Genomic DNA, 17,606 nt, shown 5'->3' with positions numbered 1-17,606 from the left:
TGATCTCAACACCTTGATGGAAAGGTTAGAGGTAGATTGAAATGTGGCTGAGCGGAGTGACCTGACCGTTTACGTCTATAGATAAACCTCGTCATGCAATTCTCGCAACCGGGAAGTTGGTGTCATGATACACCGGAGAAAAGATTACGCTTTTAGCGGTCATACGAAAGCTTTGATGGAAAGGTTACAGGTAGATTGAATTGCGGCCGAGCGGAGTGACCGGACCGTTTACGTCTATAGATAAACCTCGCATGCAATTTACGCAAAGGGGAAGTTTCAGTGTCACGGTAGGCTGGAGGAAAGATTACGCTTTTAGTGCTCATCCGAACACCTTGATGGAAAGGTTTGAGGTAGATTGAAATGCGGCTGAGCGGAGTGATCTGACCGTTTACGTCTATAGATAAACCTCGTCATGCAATTTTCGCAAAGGGGAGGTTGCAGTGTCACAATACACCGGAGGAAAGATTACGCTTTTAGCGCTCATCCGAAAGCCTTGATGGAAAGGTTAGAGGTAGATTGAAATGCGGCTGAGCGGAGTGACCTGACCGTTTACGTCTATAGATAAACCTCATCATGCAATTTTCGCAAAGGGGAAGTTGCAGTGTCACAGTACACCGGAGAAAAGATTACGCTTTTAGCGCTTATCCAAAAGCCTTGATGGACAGGTTAGAGGTAGGTTGAAATGCGGATGAGCTGTGTGACCTGACCGTTTACGTCTATAGATAAACCTCGTCATGCAATTTTCGCAAAGGAGAAGTGGCAGTGTCACGGTACACCGGAGAAAAGATTACGCTTTTAGCGCTCATCCGAAAGCCTTGACGGAAAGGTTAGAGGTAGATTGAAATGCGGCTGAGCCGAGTGACCGTTTACGTCTATTGATAAACCTCGTCATGCAATTTTCGCAACCGGAATGTTGGAGTGCCACTGGTACACCGGAGAAAATATTATGCTTTTTCCGCTAATCCAAAAGCCTTGATGGAAAGATTAGAGGTAGATTGAAATGCGGCTGAGCGGAGTGACCTGACCGTTTACGTCTATAGGCAAACCTCATTATGCAATTTTCGCAAAGGGGAAGTTGCAGTGTCACGGTATACCGGAGAAAAGATTATGCCTTTAGCGCTCATCCGAACACCTTGATGGAAAGGTTAGAGGTAGATTGAAATGCGGCTGTGCGGAGTGACCTGATCGTTTATGTCTATAGATAAACCTCGTCCTGCAATTTTCGCAAAGGGGAAGTTTCAGTGTCACGGTACGCCGGAGAAAAGATTACGATTTTAGCGCTCATCCGAAAGCCTTGATGGAAAGGTTAGAGGTAGATTGAAATGTGGCTGAGCGGTGTGACCTGACCGTTTACGTCTACAGATAAACATCGTCATACAATTTTCGCAAAGGAGAAGTGGCAGTGCCACAATGCACTGGAGAAAAGATTAAGCTTTTAGCGCTCATCCGAACTGCTTGATAGAAAGGTTAGAGGTAGATTGAAATGCAACTGAGCGGAGTGACCTGACCGTTAATGTCTATAGATAAACCTCGTCATGCAATTTTCGCAAAGGAGAAGTTGCAGTGTCACGGTACAGCGGAGAAAAGATTACGTGTTTAGCGCTCATCCGAACACCTTGATGGAAAGGTTACAGGTAGATTGAAATGTGGCTCAGCGGTGTGACCTGACCGTTTACGTCAGAGATAAACCTTGTCGTGCAATTTTCGCAAAGGAGAAGTTGCAGTGTCACAATACACCTGAGGAAAGATTACGCTTTTAGCGCTCATCCGAAAGCCTTGATGGAAAGATTAGAGGTAGATTGAAATGCAGCTGAGCGGAGTGACCTGACCGTTTACGTCTATAGATAAACCTCGTCATGCAATTTTCGCAAAGAAGTTGCAGTGTCACAGTACACCGGAGAAAAGATTACGCTTTTAGCGCTAATCCGAACACCTTGATGGAAAGGTTACAGGTAGATTGAAATGTGGCTGAGCGGTGTGACCTGACCGTTTACGTCATAGATAAACCTCGTCATGCAATTTTCGCAAAGGAGAAGTTGCAGTGTCACAATACACCTGAGGAAAGATTACGCTTTTAGCGCTCATCCGAAAGCCTTGATGGAAAGATTAGAGGTAGATTGAAATGCGGCTGAGCGGAGTGACCTGACCGTTTACGTCTATAGATAAACCTCGTCATGCAATTCTCGCAACCGGGAAGTTGGTGTCACGGTACACCGGAGAAAAGATTACACTTTTAGCGCTCATACGAAAGCTTTGATGGAAAGGTTACAGGTAGATTGAATTGCGGCTGAGCGGAGTGACCGGACCGTTTACGTCTATAGATAAACCTCGCATGCAATTTACGCAAAGGAGAAGTGGCAGTGCCACAATGCACCGGAGAAAAGATTAAGCTTTTAGCGCTCATTCGAATTGCTTGACAGAAAGGTTAGAGGTAGATTGAAAATGCAACTGAGCGGAGTGACCTGACCCTATAGATAAACCTCGTAATGCAATTTTCGCAAAAGAGAAGTGGCAGTGTCACAATACACCGAAGGAAATATTACGCTTTTAGTGCTCACCCGAACACCTTGATGGAAAGGTTCGATGTAGACTGAAATGCGGCTGAGCGGAGTAACCTGTCCGTTTACGTCTATAGATAAACCTCGTCATGCAATTTTCGGAAAGGGGAAGTTGCAGTGTAACGGTACGCCGGAGAAAAGATTACGCTTTTAGCGCTGATCTCAACACCTTGATGGAAAGGTTAGAGGTAGATTGAAATGTGGCTGAGCGGAGTGACCTGACCGTTTACGTCTATAGATAAACCTCGTCATGCAATTCTCGCAACCGGGAAGTTGGTGTCATGATACACCGGAGAAAAGATTACGCTTTTAGCGGTCATACGAAAGCTTTGATGGAAAGGTTACAGGTAGATTGAATTGCGGCCGAGCGGAGTGACCGGACCGTTTACGTCTATAGATAAACCTCGCATGCAATTTACGCAAAGGGGAAGTTTCAGTGTCACGGTAGGCTGGAGGAAAGATTACGCTTTTAGTGCTCATCCGAACACCTTGATGGAAAGGTTTGAGGTAGATTGAAATGCGGCTGAGCGGAGTGATCTGACCGTTTACGTCTATAGATAAACCTCGTCATGCAATTTTCGCAACCGGAAAGTTGGAGTGCAACTGGTACATCGGAGAAAATATTACGCTTTTTGCGCTCATCCAAAAGCCTTGATGGAAAGGTTGGAGGTAGATTGAAATGCGGCTGAGCGGAGTGACCTGACCGTTTACGTCTATAGATAAACCTCATCATGCAATTTTCGCAAGGGGGAAGTTGCAGTGTCACGGTATACCGGAGAAAAGATTATGCTTTGAGCGCTCATCCGAACACCTTTATGGAAAGGTTAAAGGTAGATTGAATTGCGGCTGAGCGGAGTGACCTGACCGTTTATGTCTATAGATAAACCTCGTCAAGCAATTTTCGCAAAGGAGGAGTGGCAGCGTCACAATGCACCGGAGAAAAGATTACGCGTTTAGCGCTCATCCAAACACCTTGATGGAAAGGTTAAAGGTAGATTGAAATGCGGCTGAGCGGAGTGACCTGACCGTTTATGTCTATAGATAAACCTCGTCAAGCAATTTTCGCAAAGAAGTGGAAGTGTCACAATACACCGGAGGAAAGATTACACTTTTAGCGCTCATCCGAACACCTTGATGGAAAGGTTAGAGGTAGATTGAAATGCGGCTGTGCGGAGTGACCTGATCGTTTATGTCTATAGATAAACCTCGTCCTGCAATTTTCGCAAAGGGGAAGTTTCAGTGTCACGGTACGCCGGAGAAAAGATTACGATTTTAGCGCTCATCCGAAAGCCTTGATGGAAAGGTTAGAGGTAGATTGAAATGTGGCTGAGCGGTGTGACCTGACCGTTTACGTCTACAGATAAACATCGTCATACAATTTTCGCAAAGGAGAAGTGGCAGTGCCACAATGCACTAAAGAAAAGATTAAGCTTTTAGCGCTCATCCGAACTGCTTGATAGAAAGGTTAGAGGTAGATTGAAATGCAACTGAGCGGAGTGACCTGACCGTTAATGTCTATAGATAAACCTCGTCATGCAATTTTCGCAAAGGAGAAGTTGCAGTGTCACGGTACAGCGGAGAAAAGATTACGTGTTTAGCGCTCATCCGAACACCTTGATGGAAAGGTTACAGGTAGATTGAAATGTGGCTCAGCGGTGTGACCTGACCGTTTACGTCAGAGATAAACCTTGTCGTGCAATTTTCGCAAAGGAGAAGTTGCAGTGTCACAATACACCTGAGGAAAGATTACGCTTTTAGCGCTCATCCGAAAGCCTTGATGGAAAGATTAGAGGTAGATTGAAATGCAGCTGAGCGGAGTGACCTGACCGTTTACGTCTATAGATAAACCTCGTCATGCAATTTTCGCAAAGAAGTTGCAGTGTCACAGTACACCGGAGAAAAGATTACGCTTTTAGCGCTAATCCGAACACCTTGATGGAAAGGTTACAGGTAGATTGAAATGTGGCTGAGCGGTGTGACCTGACCGTTTACGTCATAGATAAACCTCGTCATGCAATTTTCGCAAAGGAGAAGTTGCAGTGTCACAATACACCTGAGGAAAGATTACGCTTTTAGCGCTCATCCGAAAGCCTTGATGGAAAGATTAGAGGTAGATTGAAATGCGGCTGAGCGGAGTGACCTGACCGTTTACGTCTATAGATAAACCTCGTCATGCAATTCTCGCAACCGGGAAGTTGGTGTCACGGTACACCGGAGAAAAGATTACACTTTTAGCGCTCATACGAAAGCTTTGATGGAAAGGTTACAGGTAGATTGAATTGCGGCTGAGCGGAGTGACCGGACCGTTTACGTCTATAGATAAACCTCGCATGCAATTTACGCAAAGGAGAAGTGGCAGTGCCACAATGCACCGGAGAAAAGATTAAGCTTTTAGCGCTCATTCGAATTGCTTGACAGAAAGGTTAGAGGTAGATTGAAAATGCAACTGAGCGGAGTGACCTGACCCTATAGATAAACCTCGTAATGCAATTTTCGCAAAAGAGAAGTGGCAGTGTCACAATACACCGAAGGAAATATTACGCTTTTAGTGCTCACCCGAACACCTTGATGGAAAGGTTCGATGTAGACTGAAATGCGGCTGAGCGGAGTAACCTGTCCGTTTACGTCTATAGATAAACCTCGTCATGCAATTTTCGGAAAGGGGAAGTTGCAGTGTAACGGTACGCCGGAGAAAAGATTACGCTTTTAGCGCTGATCTCAACACCTTGATGGAAAGGTTAGAGGTAGATGGAAATGTGGCTGAGCGGAGTGACCTGACCGTTTACGTCTATAGATAAACCTCGTCATGCAATTCTCGCAACCGGGAAGTTGGTGTCATGATACACCGGAGAAAAGATTACGCTTTTAGCGGTCATACGAAAGCTTTGATGGAAAGGTTACAGGTAGATTGAATTGCGGCCGAGCGGAGTGACCGGACCGTTTACGTCTATAGATAAACCTCGCATGCAATTTACGCAAAGGGGAAGTTTCAGTGTCACGGTAGGCTGGAGGAAAGATTACGCTTTTAGTGCTCATCCGAACACCTTGATGGAAAGGTTTGAGGTAGATTGAAATGCGGCTGAGCGGAGTGATCTGACCGTTTACGTCTATAGATAAACCTCGTCATGCAATTTTCGCAACCGGAAAGTTGGAGTGCAACTGGTACATCGGAGAAAATATTACGCTTTTTGCGCTCATCCAAAAGCCTTGATGGAAAGGTTGGAGGTAGATTGAAATGCGGCTGAGCGGAGTGACCTGACCGTTTACGTCTATAGATAAACCTCATCATGCAATTTTCGCAAGGGGGAAGTTGCAGTGTCACGGTATACCGGAGAAAAGATTATGCTTTGAGCGCTCATCCGAACACCTTTATGGAAAGGTTAAAGGTAGATTGAATTGCGGCTGAGCGGAGTGACCTGACCGTTTATGTCTATAGATAAACCTCGTCAAGCAATTTTCGCAAAGGAGGAGTGGCAGCGTCACAATGCACCGGAGAAAAGATTACGCGTTTAGCGCTCATCCAAACACCTTGATGGAAAGGTTAAAGGTAGATTGAAATGCGGCTGAGCGGAGTGACCTGACCGTTTATGTCTATAGATAAACCTCGTCAAGCAATTTTCGCAAAGAAGTGGAAGTGTCACAATACACCGGAGGAAAGATTACACTTTTAGCGCTCATCCGAACACCTTGATGGAAAGGTTTGAGGTAGATTGAAATGCGGCTGAACGGAGAGACCTGACCGTTTACGTCTATAGATAAACCTCGTCATGCAATTTACGCAAAGGGGAAGTTGCAGTGTCACGGTATACCGGAGAAAAGATTATGCTTTTAGCGCTCATCCGAACACCTTTATGGAAAGGTTAAAGGTAGATTGAAATGCGGCTGAGCGGAGTGACCGGACCGTTTACGTCTATAGATAAACCTCGTCATGCAATTTTCGCAACCGGGAAGTTGGAGTGCCACTGGTACATTGGAGAAAATATTACGTTTTTTGCGCTCATCCAAAAGCCTTGATGGTAAGGTTAGAGGTAGATTGAAATGCGGCTGAGCGGAGTAACCTGACCGTTTACGTCTATAGATAAACCTCGTCATGCAATTTTCGAAAAGGGGAAGTTGCAGTGTAACGGTACGCCGGAGAAAAGATTACGCTTTTAGCGCTGATCTCAACACCTTGATGGAAAGGTTAGAGGTAGATTTAAATGCGCCTGAGCGGAGTGACCTGACCGTTTACGTCTATAGATAAACCTCGTCATGCAATTTTCGCAACCGGGAAGTTGCAGTGTCACGGTACACTGGAGAAAAGTTTACGCTTTTAGAGCTCATCCGAACACCACAATGGAAAGGTTTGAGGTAGATTGAAATGCGGCTGAGCGAAGTGATCTGACCGTTTACGTCTATAGATAAACCTCATCATGCAATTCTCGCAACCGGGTAGTTGGTGTCACGGTACACCGGAGAAAAGATTACGCCTTTAGCGCTCATACGAAAGCTTTGATGGAAAGGTTACATGTAGATTGAATTGCGGCTGAGCGGAGTGACCGGACCGTTTACGTCTATAGATAAACCTCATCAAGCAATTTTCGCAAAGGGGAAGTTGCAGTGTCACGGTACGCCGGAGAAACGATTACGGTTTTAGCACTCATCCGAAAGCCTTGATGGAAAGGTTAGAGGTAGATTGAAATGTGGCTGAGCGGTGTGTCCTGACCGTTTACGTCTATAGATAAACCTCGTCATATAATTTTCGCAAAGGAGAAGTGGCAGTGTCACGGTACACCGGAGAAAAGATTACGCTTTTAGCGCTCATCCGAAAGCCTTGATGGAAAGATTAGAGGTAGATTGAAATGCGGCTGAGCGGAGTGACCTGACCGTTTATGTCTATAGATAAACCTCGTCAAGCAATTTTCGCAAAGGAGGAGTGGCAGCGTCACAATGCACCGGAGAAGAGATTACGCGTTTAGCGCTCATCCAAACACCTTGATGGAAAGGTTAAAGGTAGATTGAAATGCGACTGAGCGGAGTGACCTGACCATTTACGTCTATACATAAACCTCGTCATGCAATTTACGCAAAGGAGAAGTGGCAGTGTCATGATACACCGGAGGAAGAATTACGCTTTTAGCGCTGATCCGAACAATTTGATGGAAAGGTTAGAGGTAGATTGAAATGCGCCTGAGCGGAGTGACCTGACCGTTTACGTCTATAGATAAACCTCGTCATGCAATTTTCGCAACCGGGAAGTTGCAGTATCACGGTACACTGGAGAAAAGATTACGCTTTTAGCGCTCATCCGAACACCTTTATGGAAAGGTTTGAGGTAGATTGAAATGCGGCTGAGCGGAGTGACCTGACCGTTTACGTCTATAGATAAACCTCGTCATGCAATTTTCGCAAAGGGGAGGTTGCAGTGTCACAATACACCGGAGGAAAGATTACGCTTTTAGCGCTCATCCGAAAGCCTTGACGGAAAGGTTAGAGGTAGATTGAAATGCACCTGAGCAGAGTGACCTGACCGTTTATGTCTATAGATAAACCTCGTCATGCAATTTTCGCAACCGGAATGTTGGAGTGCCACTGGTACACCGGAGAAAATATTACGCTTTTTGCGCTAATCCAAAAGCCTTGATGGAAAGATTAGAGGTAGATTGAAATGCGGCTGAGCGGAGTGACCTGACCGTTTACGTCTATAGGCAAACCTCATTATGCAATTTTCGCAAAGGGGAAGTTGCAGTGTCACGGTATACCGGAGAAAAGATTATGCCTTTAGCGCTCATCCGAACACCTTGATGGAAAGGTTAGAGGTAGATTGAAATGCGGCTGTGCGGAGTGACCTGATCGTTTATGTCTATAGATAAACCTCGTCCTGCAATTTTCGCAAAGGGGAAGTTGCAGTGTCACGGTACACCGGAGAAGATATTACGCTTTTAGCGCTCATCCAAACACCTTGATGGAAAGGTTAGAGGTAGATTGAAATGCACCTGAGCAGAGTGACCTGACCGTTTATGTCTATAGATAAACCTCGTCATGCAATTTTCGCAAAGGAGAAGTGGCAGTGTCACAATACACCGGAGGAAAGATTACACTTTTAGCACGTGTTTTAAGCCTGGCAACAGTAATTTTCACAAAAAAATTCCAAACAATTTTGCAATTTTGGTACATTTTTCGGAAAAGATGAAGGTTATGTGGTTAAACTATTCCAGGTTTGTTTGATCTGTGCCGCTGTTCAAGGTGCAGTGCGGAGTAACTAACGCTTTCTGAGCGGACCTATAACATCAAGATTCAGTAAGACTGCCAGGGCCTACCAGCAAGTTGTCAGTCTGTCTGCACACAGGCTGGATTAAACACTGACATAATGCAATTCTGGAGCTTTGGGAACGCAGTCAGGACAGTAAGAACCCAGAAGGTGTCTGCCGTCTAAGGACGAGGTTCTGACACGGGCAGAGGAATGCGGTACCCGAGTGTGGTTGGCACAGGTTCTTATGCCATCACATTGTCCAAGTATTGTTCAAAGCTCCAAGTACCTTTTTTGTCTTCACCCCATAACTGTGCTTCTAGGCTGACCCGAGTGCACGGCCCCTGCTACCACTGCTGCCCACTCCTGTGGGGTCTGCGAGGGGAAAGCGCATGGTCACACGGCTTGTCTCCATCCGAAGTGAACCACTGTAAATCACCCTCCCTTTCTTTCTTCCCGCTTCTACCAGGCATTCCCATTGTGTCACTCTGAGACACATTTGGGGCGTAGTTTCGGCAAGAGGCCACGAGCGGGAAATGAACAGGGAGGCTGCCACCGACTCGGGCAACAAAAAGTGCATAATTTTCCCTTCATGATGCACTGGCTGTTGCCGGGGGAACAAGAACAAAGGTGGTTTAACAAACGCGCCTAGCATGTAACCTCGAGTCCAGGCCCGAACAGAGTCCTGTCAACCGCCTGTGCACTGCTGATGCTCCAGATTCGGGATGTCTGATTTGGCTGGTTCTAGGTCACCATTGGCCATTGCCGGTGGCGACGCGTAAGGAGCCATCAATGTGTATCAATGTGTGGCCTGTGCCATCTGGATGAGCTCCATGCATCTCCCATCCTCTCTTGTGCTGCGTGATGCAACCCTCTGGTTGGCTGTGCGGATCGCGATCGGAGTTAGTTGTGCCGTCACACGTGTAGTTTTTGCTCTGCATGCACTGCACTCCAGACCCACTTTCAGGGTGTTGCAGCTGTGCTATGGGCTGTACTGAGGTCTCGGGATTAGTGTAGTGTTCTGTAATGTAGCTTACTATGTAATAAACTCTTGTGCTCTCAAATAACTGTGCCTTCCTTCCTTCCAAGCAACGCTGGTTGTGCCTTCAGCTTGCTCTAGCCAGAACCCCCATTATGTGGGTGAAGTAAAATTAACACCGATACATTGGTACCCCAGGAACTAAAGTTCTAACACAGGTTAGTATGACAATTTTATTGCATTACATTCCTTGAGATCAACAAAAAAGCTATGGCATGCATTTTAGCAACCTACCTGCACCAAAATTTCATAAAGCATCTCATGACACAAGCCTTATTACTAGGGGTGTGCAAATATTGAAATTTTCGAACATGAATCGAATACGAATATGAAGAAAAAATGGCTTCGAATATTGAATCAAATACCGAATATCTGTTCAGTACAAAAAAAAAATTCCAGGAAACAACGAGCAAGCAAACGTTGTTTCCCTTATTTTTTTTTTAAATAGTGTATGGTCTTTGCAACTAAAATAAACAAAACTAGACTGCCTCAGTACCATATAAAAAACACAATGTGCACAGAAATGTATACTACTTGATTAGACAGCATAACAGTATCCAAACTATAATGAGGTCATATAAAATAAAATCCATAAAATGACAAGACTGGCAACAAAAAAAATAACATGATGACTATTAAACCTCATTCATTCGGAGTTCAAGGGAGCGGAAGAAATGCCCGCTTCATCCGAAGACCTCTGTTAATAAAATTGCCCCCCCCCCCCCCAAAAAAAATGCTGCAGATGCAGTAAGGCCTTATGAGGCGGCTCTATCGCGATAACACCAGTATGCCGTGACGAGCCACCCGTTTTGGATTTGGAGTGCTGGAAGAACAACACAAATGCAAGCAAGGGTCCGGAGAACACACACTGGCGTCAGAGCGCGATGAGGCGGTTTCTGAAAAGGAAAAAGAAATAAGCCGCACGGAGCTGGGATTGAACTATCGGCGAATGCGCGGGCCGACATTTGAAGTTGCCGCGGGGCAGCGGTGAAGCTCAGAAACCGAAACTACGCAGCCAGGCTATTTTTTTGCCCTAGTGACAGAGGCCTTCTGATCGTTGCCACGCCTGCTGTTACGCCCGATAAAGAGGTGTGCAGGTTACAATGCACCAGGCAATAGGCGAGATTTTGACAGGATCGCTTGCTCTATTGTGACTACTCGACGCGCCCCTTCAGGGGGCTCCCACGGCATTGCGCAAGTCGGCTTTCCCACATAGCGTAGTTTACAAAACGAGATGGCGGAAGTCACGCTCGGAAAGTTATGAAGGCGACAGGACGCACTCTTCGGATGTGGGCATTAAATATGTGACGCATTTTGGTAGGATTAAAAAAGTGCGATTTCGATTTCGCGTTGTGAATGTTCGAAGTGGGCCGTCGGCCATCTTGTTCGCAGCACGTGTGATATGTGGAAAAGCCCACTTGCAAAATTTCTCACGAGGTCAAGCCTGGCGGTGTCGGAATGCAATCGATCCGCGAGATAAACGACAGAGAAGGAAGGGAATTAGGACCTCTGTATTGTTTTCCTGGAATTTTTGACTCGCTCATCGGCTAATTTGCCCAGATACTGTGGTTTTGCCACAGTCGAATTTATGAAAGTATGCGCAATATACGATCGGTGCCGAGTATCGGGACATTTCAAATATTCGGAAATTCGCGAATATCAATTTTCGAATACGAATCGAATATCAAACATATTCGATTTGTATTCGAAATTTCGAATATTCGCACACCCCTACAAGTTATTACCTAAGTGTACAAGGACTTGATTTACATGAAATAAAATGGCATATTTACAATTGGCACACAAAAATGTGTTCCATGAAGATTTCATAACTGTGCGCATGAAATTAGAAACTCGTCCATTGTGACCAGTACTCTGCATACACCACACATTCTGCTCATCTTGTTTCGCGAGTATCAAGTTGTGTGTTAAGATGCGTGTATCTAAAATGACAGCAAGTGAAGCTCTGCCTATGTGCAGAATGGGGCCTCCTAGTGAAGAAAAAAAGGTTGACACCAACGACAGCAACCAGAATACATACCAGCAGTGAACTCCAGCCAGATCTCGTCCCACACAGCTGCCGGAGACTCATCATGCGTCTTGCCCTCTGCACAGTGCCACGCAGGAGGCAAATGTTCAAAGATTTGCACCAGCTTGCCCCACTAGGATTCCCATCAACCGCGCAGGTAATGACACAAGTTTGTCAGTGATTAACACAAGCTCATTGCAGGCACCACTGACACTAACAGCAGGGCTGATGAGGAGCCGTGGCTCAAGCCCAAGAGCCAAAATGACTCGAGCTGCTTGGTAAACAGCCAGCACAGCTGCACCCATTGACACACCTGACCTCCGCTTGGAAGCTGACACAGCAAGATGGCTTGATATTTGAACTGGCTGCAGTGGAAAGATTTGCAAGATAACCTTGCAAGGCTACAGGCCTTGCCACCTGTTCTAACCTTATCATGCGAGATTCCCAAGTGAATTTGTTCAGCCACTACTATTACTAGTTTTTATCGCTACCTCTCAAAACATGGCGGTCACTTACACAGCGGTGCCACACAGCCACCTGGCTCTACCCGTCTCTGGGTTGATCGGGCCATTGTTGCTCTCCCTATAGGCAGCGTGCATCAGCTGCGAGTGCCAGAACTGTGCAAAGTACAGAGCAACACGAAGTGTGGCAGTGAGGGGCATGTGTTGTGGCACCACCTGCAGGCTGACGGCCAACATCATTCGGCATCGCTGAGCTGAGCTGCGGGGATGTCCATGCAACATAGCATCCCCTTCAATGGAAACACCATGTGCCAGGAGCGACCTAATTTTGTTTGCCTGTCAATTATTGCACAGGGCGGCTCAGCAAAGCGTTGTGCAGGAAGCCTGCACCCAAGGACACCAATGTCACTTGGAGAACTTTTTTTTTCTGTGATTTTATGACAACATAATTCTGCTACAATGAAAGCTTTTGTGTGTCCTCTCAGTTCTGTTGTAGCAGGATTCAACTGTGTTTGTGACCACTGCAGAAGGCTTTACTTAAGGTGGTACAAAGGGAAGGCAAGAGGCATTACTTTTAGACTGACTCCTGCAGCATGTAGTAGGATGCAATGTACCGCAAAAGCCGGACTATACATCGGACCTGAGTATAGGTCGACCCCCCAGCTAACCAATTCTAAAAATGAAAAAAGAAATCTTTTTCAGTAGAAAAAGTAAAAAAAGACACCCTTACCTTGAAACAAATGCGACTCTAAAGGTTGCACAATGGTGACAGTTTTTATTTTCATTTAAATGCTGCTTGTAGGTACACCCAGCCAATTTTTTAATAGTATTGCACGCCCATCGACCCGCATGTTTGTTTCTGGCACACAGAAGTACGGTGCCATAGAGCAAAGCCCTTCCTCTTCATGAATTGCCGCACCCAAGCAAGCCCTTGAAAAATGCCCTCATGAGTCTAGAGGCACGCGCGACCTCTACCACTTTCACGCGGATGCATTCGGCAGTCACAGGTAGCGATCTTGCACGCAGCACAGCCTTTCCTTCCAATTCTGGATACGCTGCAATCCGCCCACGAAATGATGTTTTCTTCTGGTTGCTGCAAGTTGCTGCCAGTACTGGTTGGCGCCAGAACTGAATGCTCTTTTCTGATACTCCAAATTCGCGCTGTGCCGCCAGGTTGCCGTGAGCTTCCGCGTACTCAATCGCGTTTTTCTTGAAGGCGACGGTGAATTGCTGCCGGCTGCCGCTCATTTTGGAACAAAATGTGAAAAAGCAGCCTTTAACCAAAATAGCTTTGCAACAACGGAAACGCAAAATAGCGGTGCTTCGCTCTTCGCTACACCAGCCACGCCGCACTGTTGCTCATGGCGATGGTGATGAAGGCTACTGACTTCAGCCGTCAATTGTTGCAAGACTTCCATAGTTTTTCCACCAATGACTGGACTGGTATATAAGACAGGGGTCGACTTTTCGCCATGGTTCTTTGAAAAAAAGTTCGACCTATATTCCGGTTTTTGGGTACCTTTGCAATAATCCATGATCTGCCTAAAAGTGCCCATCACTATCTACAGGTAATGTGAGCGAGCTTTCACTTCATTTTAGTAGCATGTTTTCTTCTCTGTAATGATGCACAAGACATTAGAATACATGGACCACCACGTGGTATTCACTTACGGCTGCTAAATAATTTGTAATTGAATTTCTTCTCTGATGCTGTTTCGGTTTTCGTTTGATCAACCAAATGATGGCTGTGACGTGTAAGGTATGTTTACGTCACATGAGGCATTAGAAAGATTACAATACAACCGCTGATCCATCGCCTGTTGTTATTCAAGCTCCTCAAGCAGGCTGGCTTAACCATTACATTGCAGTTTTTAAGCAAAAACCTATGTGTGTGTGTGACAACACTTGATGGTACCCATAAAAGATGGCGTTCTCATGCAGCCGGTCGGCGCATCCAAGTGCAACCTGATGCGGCAGCTGGTGGACGAGGGGGTGTGGGCTGCGGTAGGGCGGCGACTGCACTCACGAAGTTAGCGCAGCATCGTGGCAGGTACAATTGCAAGCTGTGTGGCATTGGGTTACATCATGTCACAGTGCAAAGAGCAGAAGGGGTGCAGTGGCGCCACAGCGGCGGCTTTGAACAGCCATGCAGAGGTAGGACATTGCTGGCTGCATGGCAATGCGGTTCCCTCTGCCACGTCAGTGCACCTCAAGTAGTCGCATCAGCTGGTTGTGTGTGATGGACAGTGAATGACTGCGTTCACGAAGCGAGCGGGCAGGCTTTTTTCTTCTCACACGTAAGCATGTCTTAAGTGTCTCTGCTGAATTTTTTCATTCTTCACATGTCCTAAACACTCCCTACACATCACAGCCATCGTTCGGCTGATGCAACCAATCAAAAAGAAATTAAACTATAAATCATTTAGCAGTCGTAGAGGAATACCACAGGGTGATCCATGTATATTAATGTCTAACGCATCATTTGAAAGAAGAAAATGCGCAAGTGAAAACTGGTGTGTCTATACATCTTTAACCCATTAATGCTCATCCATTGAAAACATCAGATAAAAGTAATGAATTTCCAGGACTTCATCATTAATGGCCCCTTGATTGCAAAAATGTAAAACCTTTGAGAATCATTAAGAAAAAATTAATAACATATTAATTGATTTAAGCTAATTTTATAATACCTCAGTGCCTAAGGTCCACAAAACCATGTGATAACAAACAGGCGCATGCAGGAATTGAAGTGAAAAATTCAAAACTGCTCTAACATCTGTGAATGCCACATTATGACCACACAAATTTTGGGCTGTTTTGCGTTAGCGCTAGCATTTGCACGAATTTATCTTTTCGTGGGCTTTCCGCACCTCTCGCAGCTTATACTTAATCCTTGTATTTATAAATATGTTGAAGTATGCTAGCAGTTCAAGTGGATGTATGGGGATACAGAAGAACGATGTGCGCAAAACATTCGACGAACCACATACACGGGAGAAGCACAACCTAGGGAAAGACAACGTTCGAAGTGTCTTGTCCTTTCTGAATGAAAACAGCGCCTTATGTAGGCTGACAAGGCAGGAGGGTTTGTTGTGGTAGAGGACGGTGTGTTTAAGGGGGGATGCGGGGCTAAAATACCGATTTTCGGAAAAAAAATGTGTTTTAAAGCTCGAGTTGTTTTGGATTGCTGGTTTAATGAAGAATATTCTCACCAAGTTTGGTTGTTATCGGAGAAGTAGAAAAGAAGAAAATGAATTTTTTTCACGACGCGGTGGGGTGCATTTGCCGTCGAAGGCGTCTGTGAACGCTCTTTTCAAGACGCGGCCGCGGTGCGGGCAAAAAACCGAACGTGAAGTGAATGCCTGTGATAGAAAGTTTGTTTTTCGCGCTGTTTAGTGACGGAATACTTTCCATCGAGACTATGCAAGGCAACTATCGAAGAACTAAAAAAGAAAGGCATATTACTGGCCGCAGAATCTGAAACAGGAGCTCGAACCGAAGCAGTGGGTGGCAAACCGAAACAGGAACTCGGATTGGCGGAAATGTACCACGTGACCACCCAACGCTGTTTTCGCGCCATTTGGAGTCGTTCCTGCTTTGGTTGCGCTCGACGCTTGCTATGTGTTGCTATATCTTCCTTCTGTGAGCTTATTGCGATCATCGGGTGGCCGGTGGTGTGACCCGAAGATGCCCGCAACGAAGGCTTCGACACGGAAAAGCTTCGGGAAGCGAAAACGCACGACGAAAGCGAGAGGCCTAAACAGCACTGGGCGACCACCAGCAAGTGAGCGTCTGCCTGTGCGTTCGCCAAGCCCAAGCCTGCTGCCGGCGGCTGATGCGAACCCTACAAGCTCCGATGGTGGTTCGTCACCTATGGAAATGTCTACTGGTTCTGCTGATGGTGGTGAGTGCCAATTGACGACATTTGAAAGGAAGGTCGCGCTACTTTGCCAGGGTCCTGCCGACGAAAGCGAGGAAACGCCGGAGCCCAGCAGCTACCGTTTTGTAAAAGTTACAGCCATCAAGGCGGTGGTAACATCGCTTCTGTGCCCGCATTGTCACGGACAGTCGTTGGACTTGGAAGAAATCGGTGCGGGTGTGAATCTGGAGTTTGTCGTGATGTGTAGATGGTGTGGTAAAGTCAAGAAGGCTGCGCATGCTCCACCTGTGAAGTCCAGTCGGCAGCCTGAGCTTTCATTGCGCCTCGTGGTTGCAAGCCGTAACTGCGGCATGAACTACAAAACCATGGCAAACATTTTTGCGGGTATGGACGCGCCAATGCCCATGCACCACAAAACATACCAGACAGTAGCGGAGAAGGTGCACAGAGCCGCTATGGAAGCTGCGTCTGATGTCATGCGCGAAGCCGGAGCCGCTGTGAGGGCAATCAACTCCGTTGCTGGCTCCACTCAACTTTTGGACGTGTGTGTAAGTTATGACGGAACTTGGCATAAACGCGGCCACACCTCACACTTTGGGCTCGGCATTGCTATCGAGCTGGAAACTGGGTTGGTGCTGGATTTTGCTGTGCAATGCAACTATTGCCATGGCTGCAACTATGGTCCCAAAGAAGGTGAGGATGGACATCAAGATTGGAAAAAAGCACACAGTGAGGTCTTCCAGAAGAACTTCAGTGGATCGTCGAATGCCATGGAAGTTGAAGCTGCAGGCATAATATTCAGTCGCTCTAAGGAGCTTCACAACATGCAATACACCACAGTGCTCTGTGATGGCGACAGCAAATCATTCCTGCATGTCTCCAGCCTGCAGCTGTATGATAAAGAGATTGTGAAGGAAGACTGCATAAATCATGTCGCAAAACGTGTTTATGCTGGAATTGAAAAACTAAAGAAAACGACGAAAGGTCTAGGAGGCAAGGGGAAGCTGACGCAAAGCGTGGTAAAAAAACTCACTGCTTGCTATGCATCTGCCCTGAAAGAAAATGCTCCAGATGTGACAAAAATGCAACGAGGAGTATTTGCGACACTTTTTCATTCCTACTCGATGGACGAAGTCCCACGACATGACGCTTGTCCACATGGTGAGGACTCATGGTGCCACTACAATCGGCACAAAGCCCTAGTTGAAGCTGGTAAGCCATCAGTGCCAAGACCCCATCGTCCAGCTTTCAGCAGAGACGTTGCCAAAGAGCTTGTGCCTCTCTACAACCGGCTTAGTAAGCCAGAGCTCCTTGCACGATGCTCAAGAATGCAGACACAGAATGCAAACGAGTCTTTCAATGCGGAAGAAGTGCCCGAAGACCCAATTCGCATCCCTGAGAACCGTGGAG

At 46.3% G+C, this 17,606-nt stretch overlaps 1 protein-coding gene across 1 annotated transcript in view; it reads right to left on the bottom strand.

Annotated features, from left to right (window-relative positions):
• The window catches only part of LOC144124506 (proteasome adapter and scaffold protein ECM29), a 409,805-nt gene that overhangs the window by 112,781 nt on the left and 279,418 nt on the right, over positions 1 to 17,606 (bottom strand). Inside the window, 1 exon segment of the mRNA XM_077657223.1 lies at positions 11,868 to 11,933. Coding sequence (XP_077513349.1) covers positions 11,868 to 11,933 — 66 coding nt within the window.

This window comes from Amblyomma americanum, chromosome 3, assembly GCF_052857255.1.
Source record: "Amblyomma americanum isolate KBUSLIRL-KWMA chromosome 3, ASM5285725v1, whole genome shotgun sequence".
Taxonomy (NCBI): Eukaryota; Metazoa; Arthropoda; class Arachnida; order Ixodida; family Ixodidae; genus Amblyomma; species Amblyomma americanum.
Note: the sequence above shows the minus strand (reverse complement) of the source record. Positions and strands in the feature narration are given on the sequence as shown.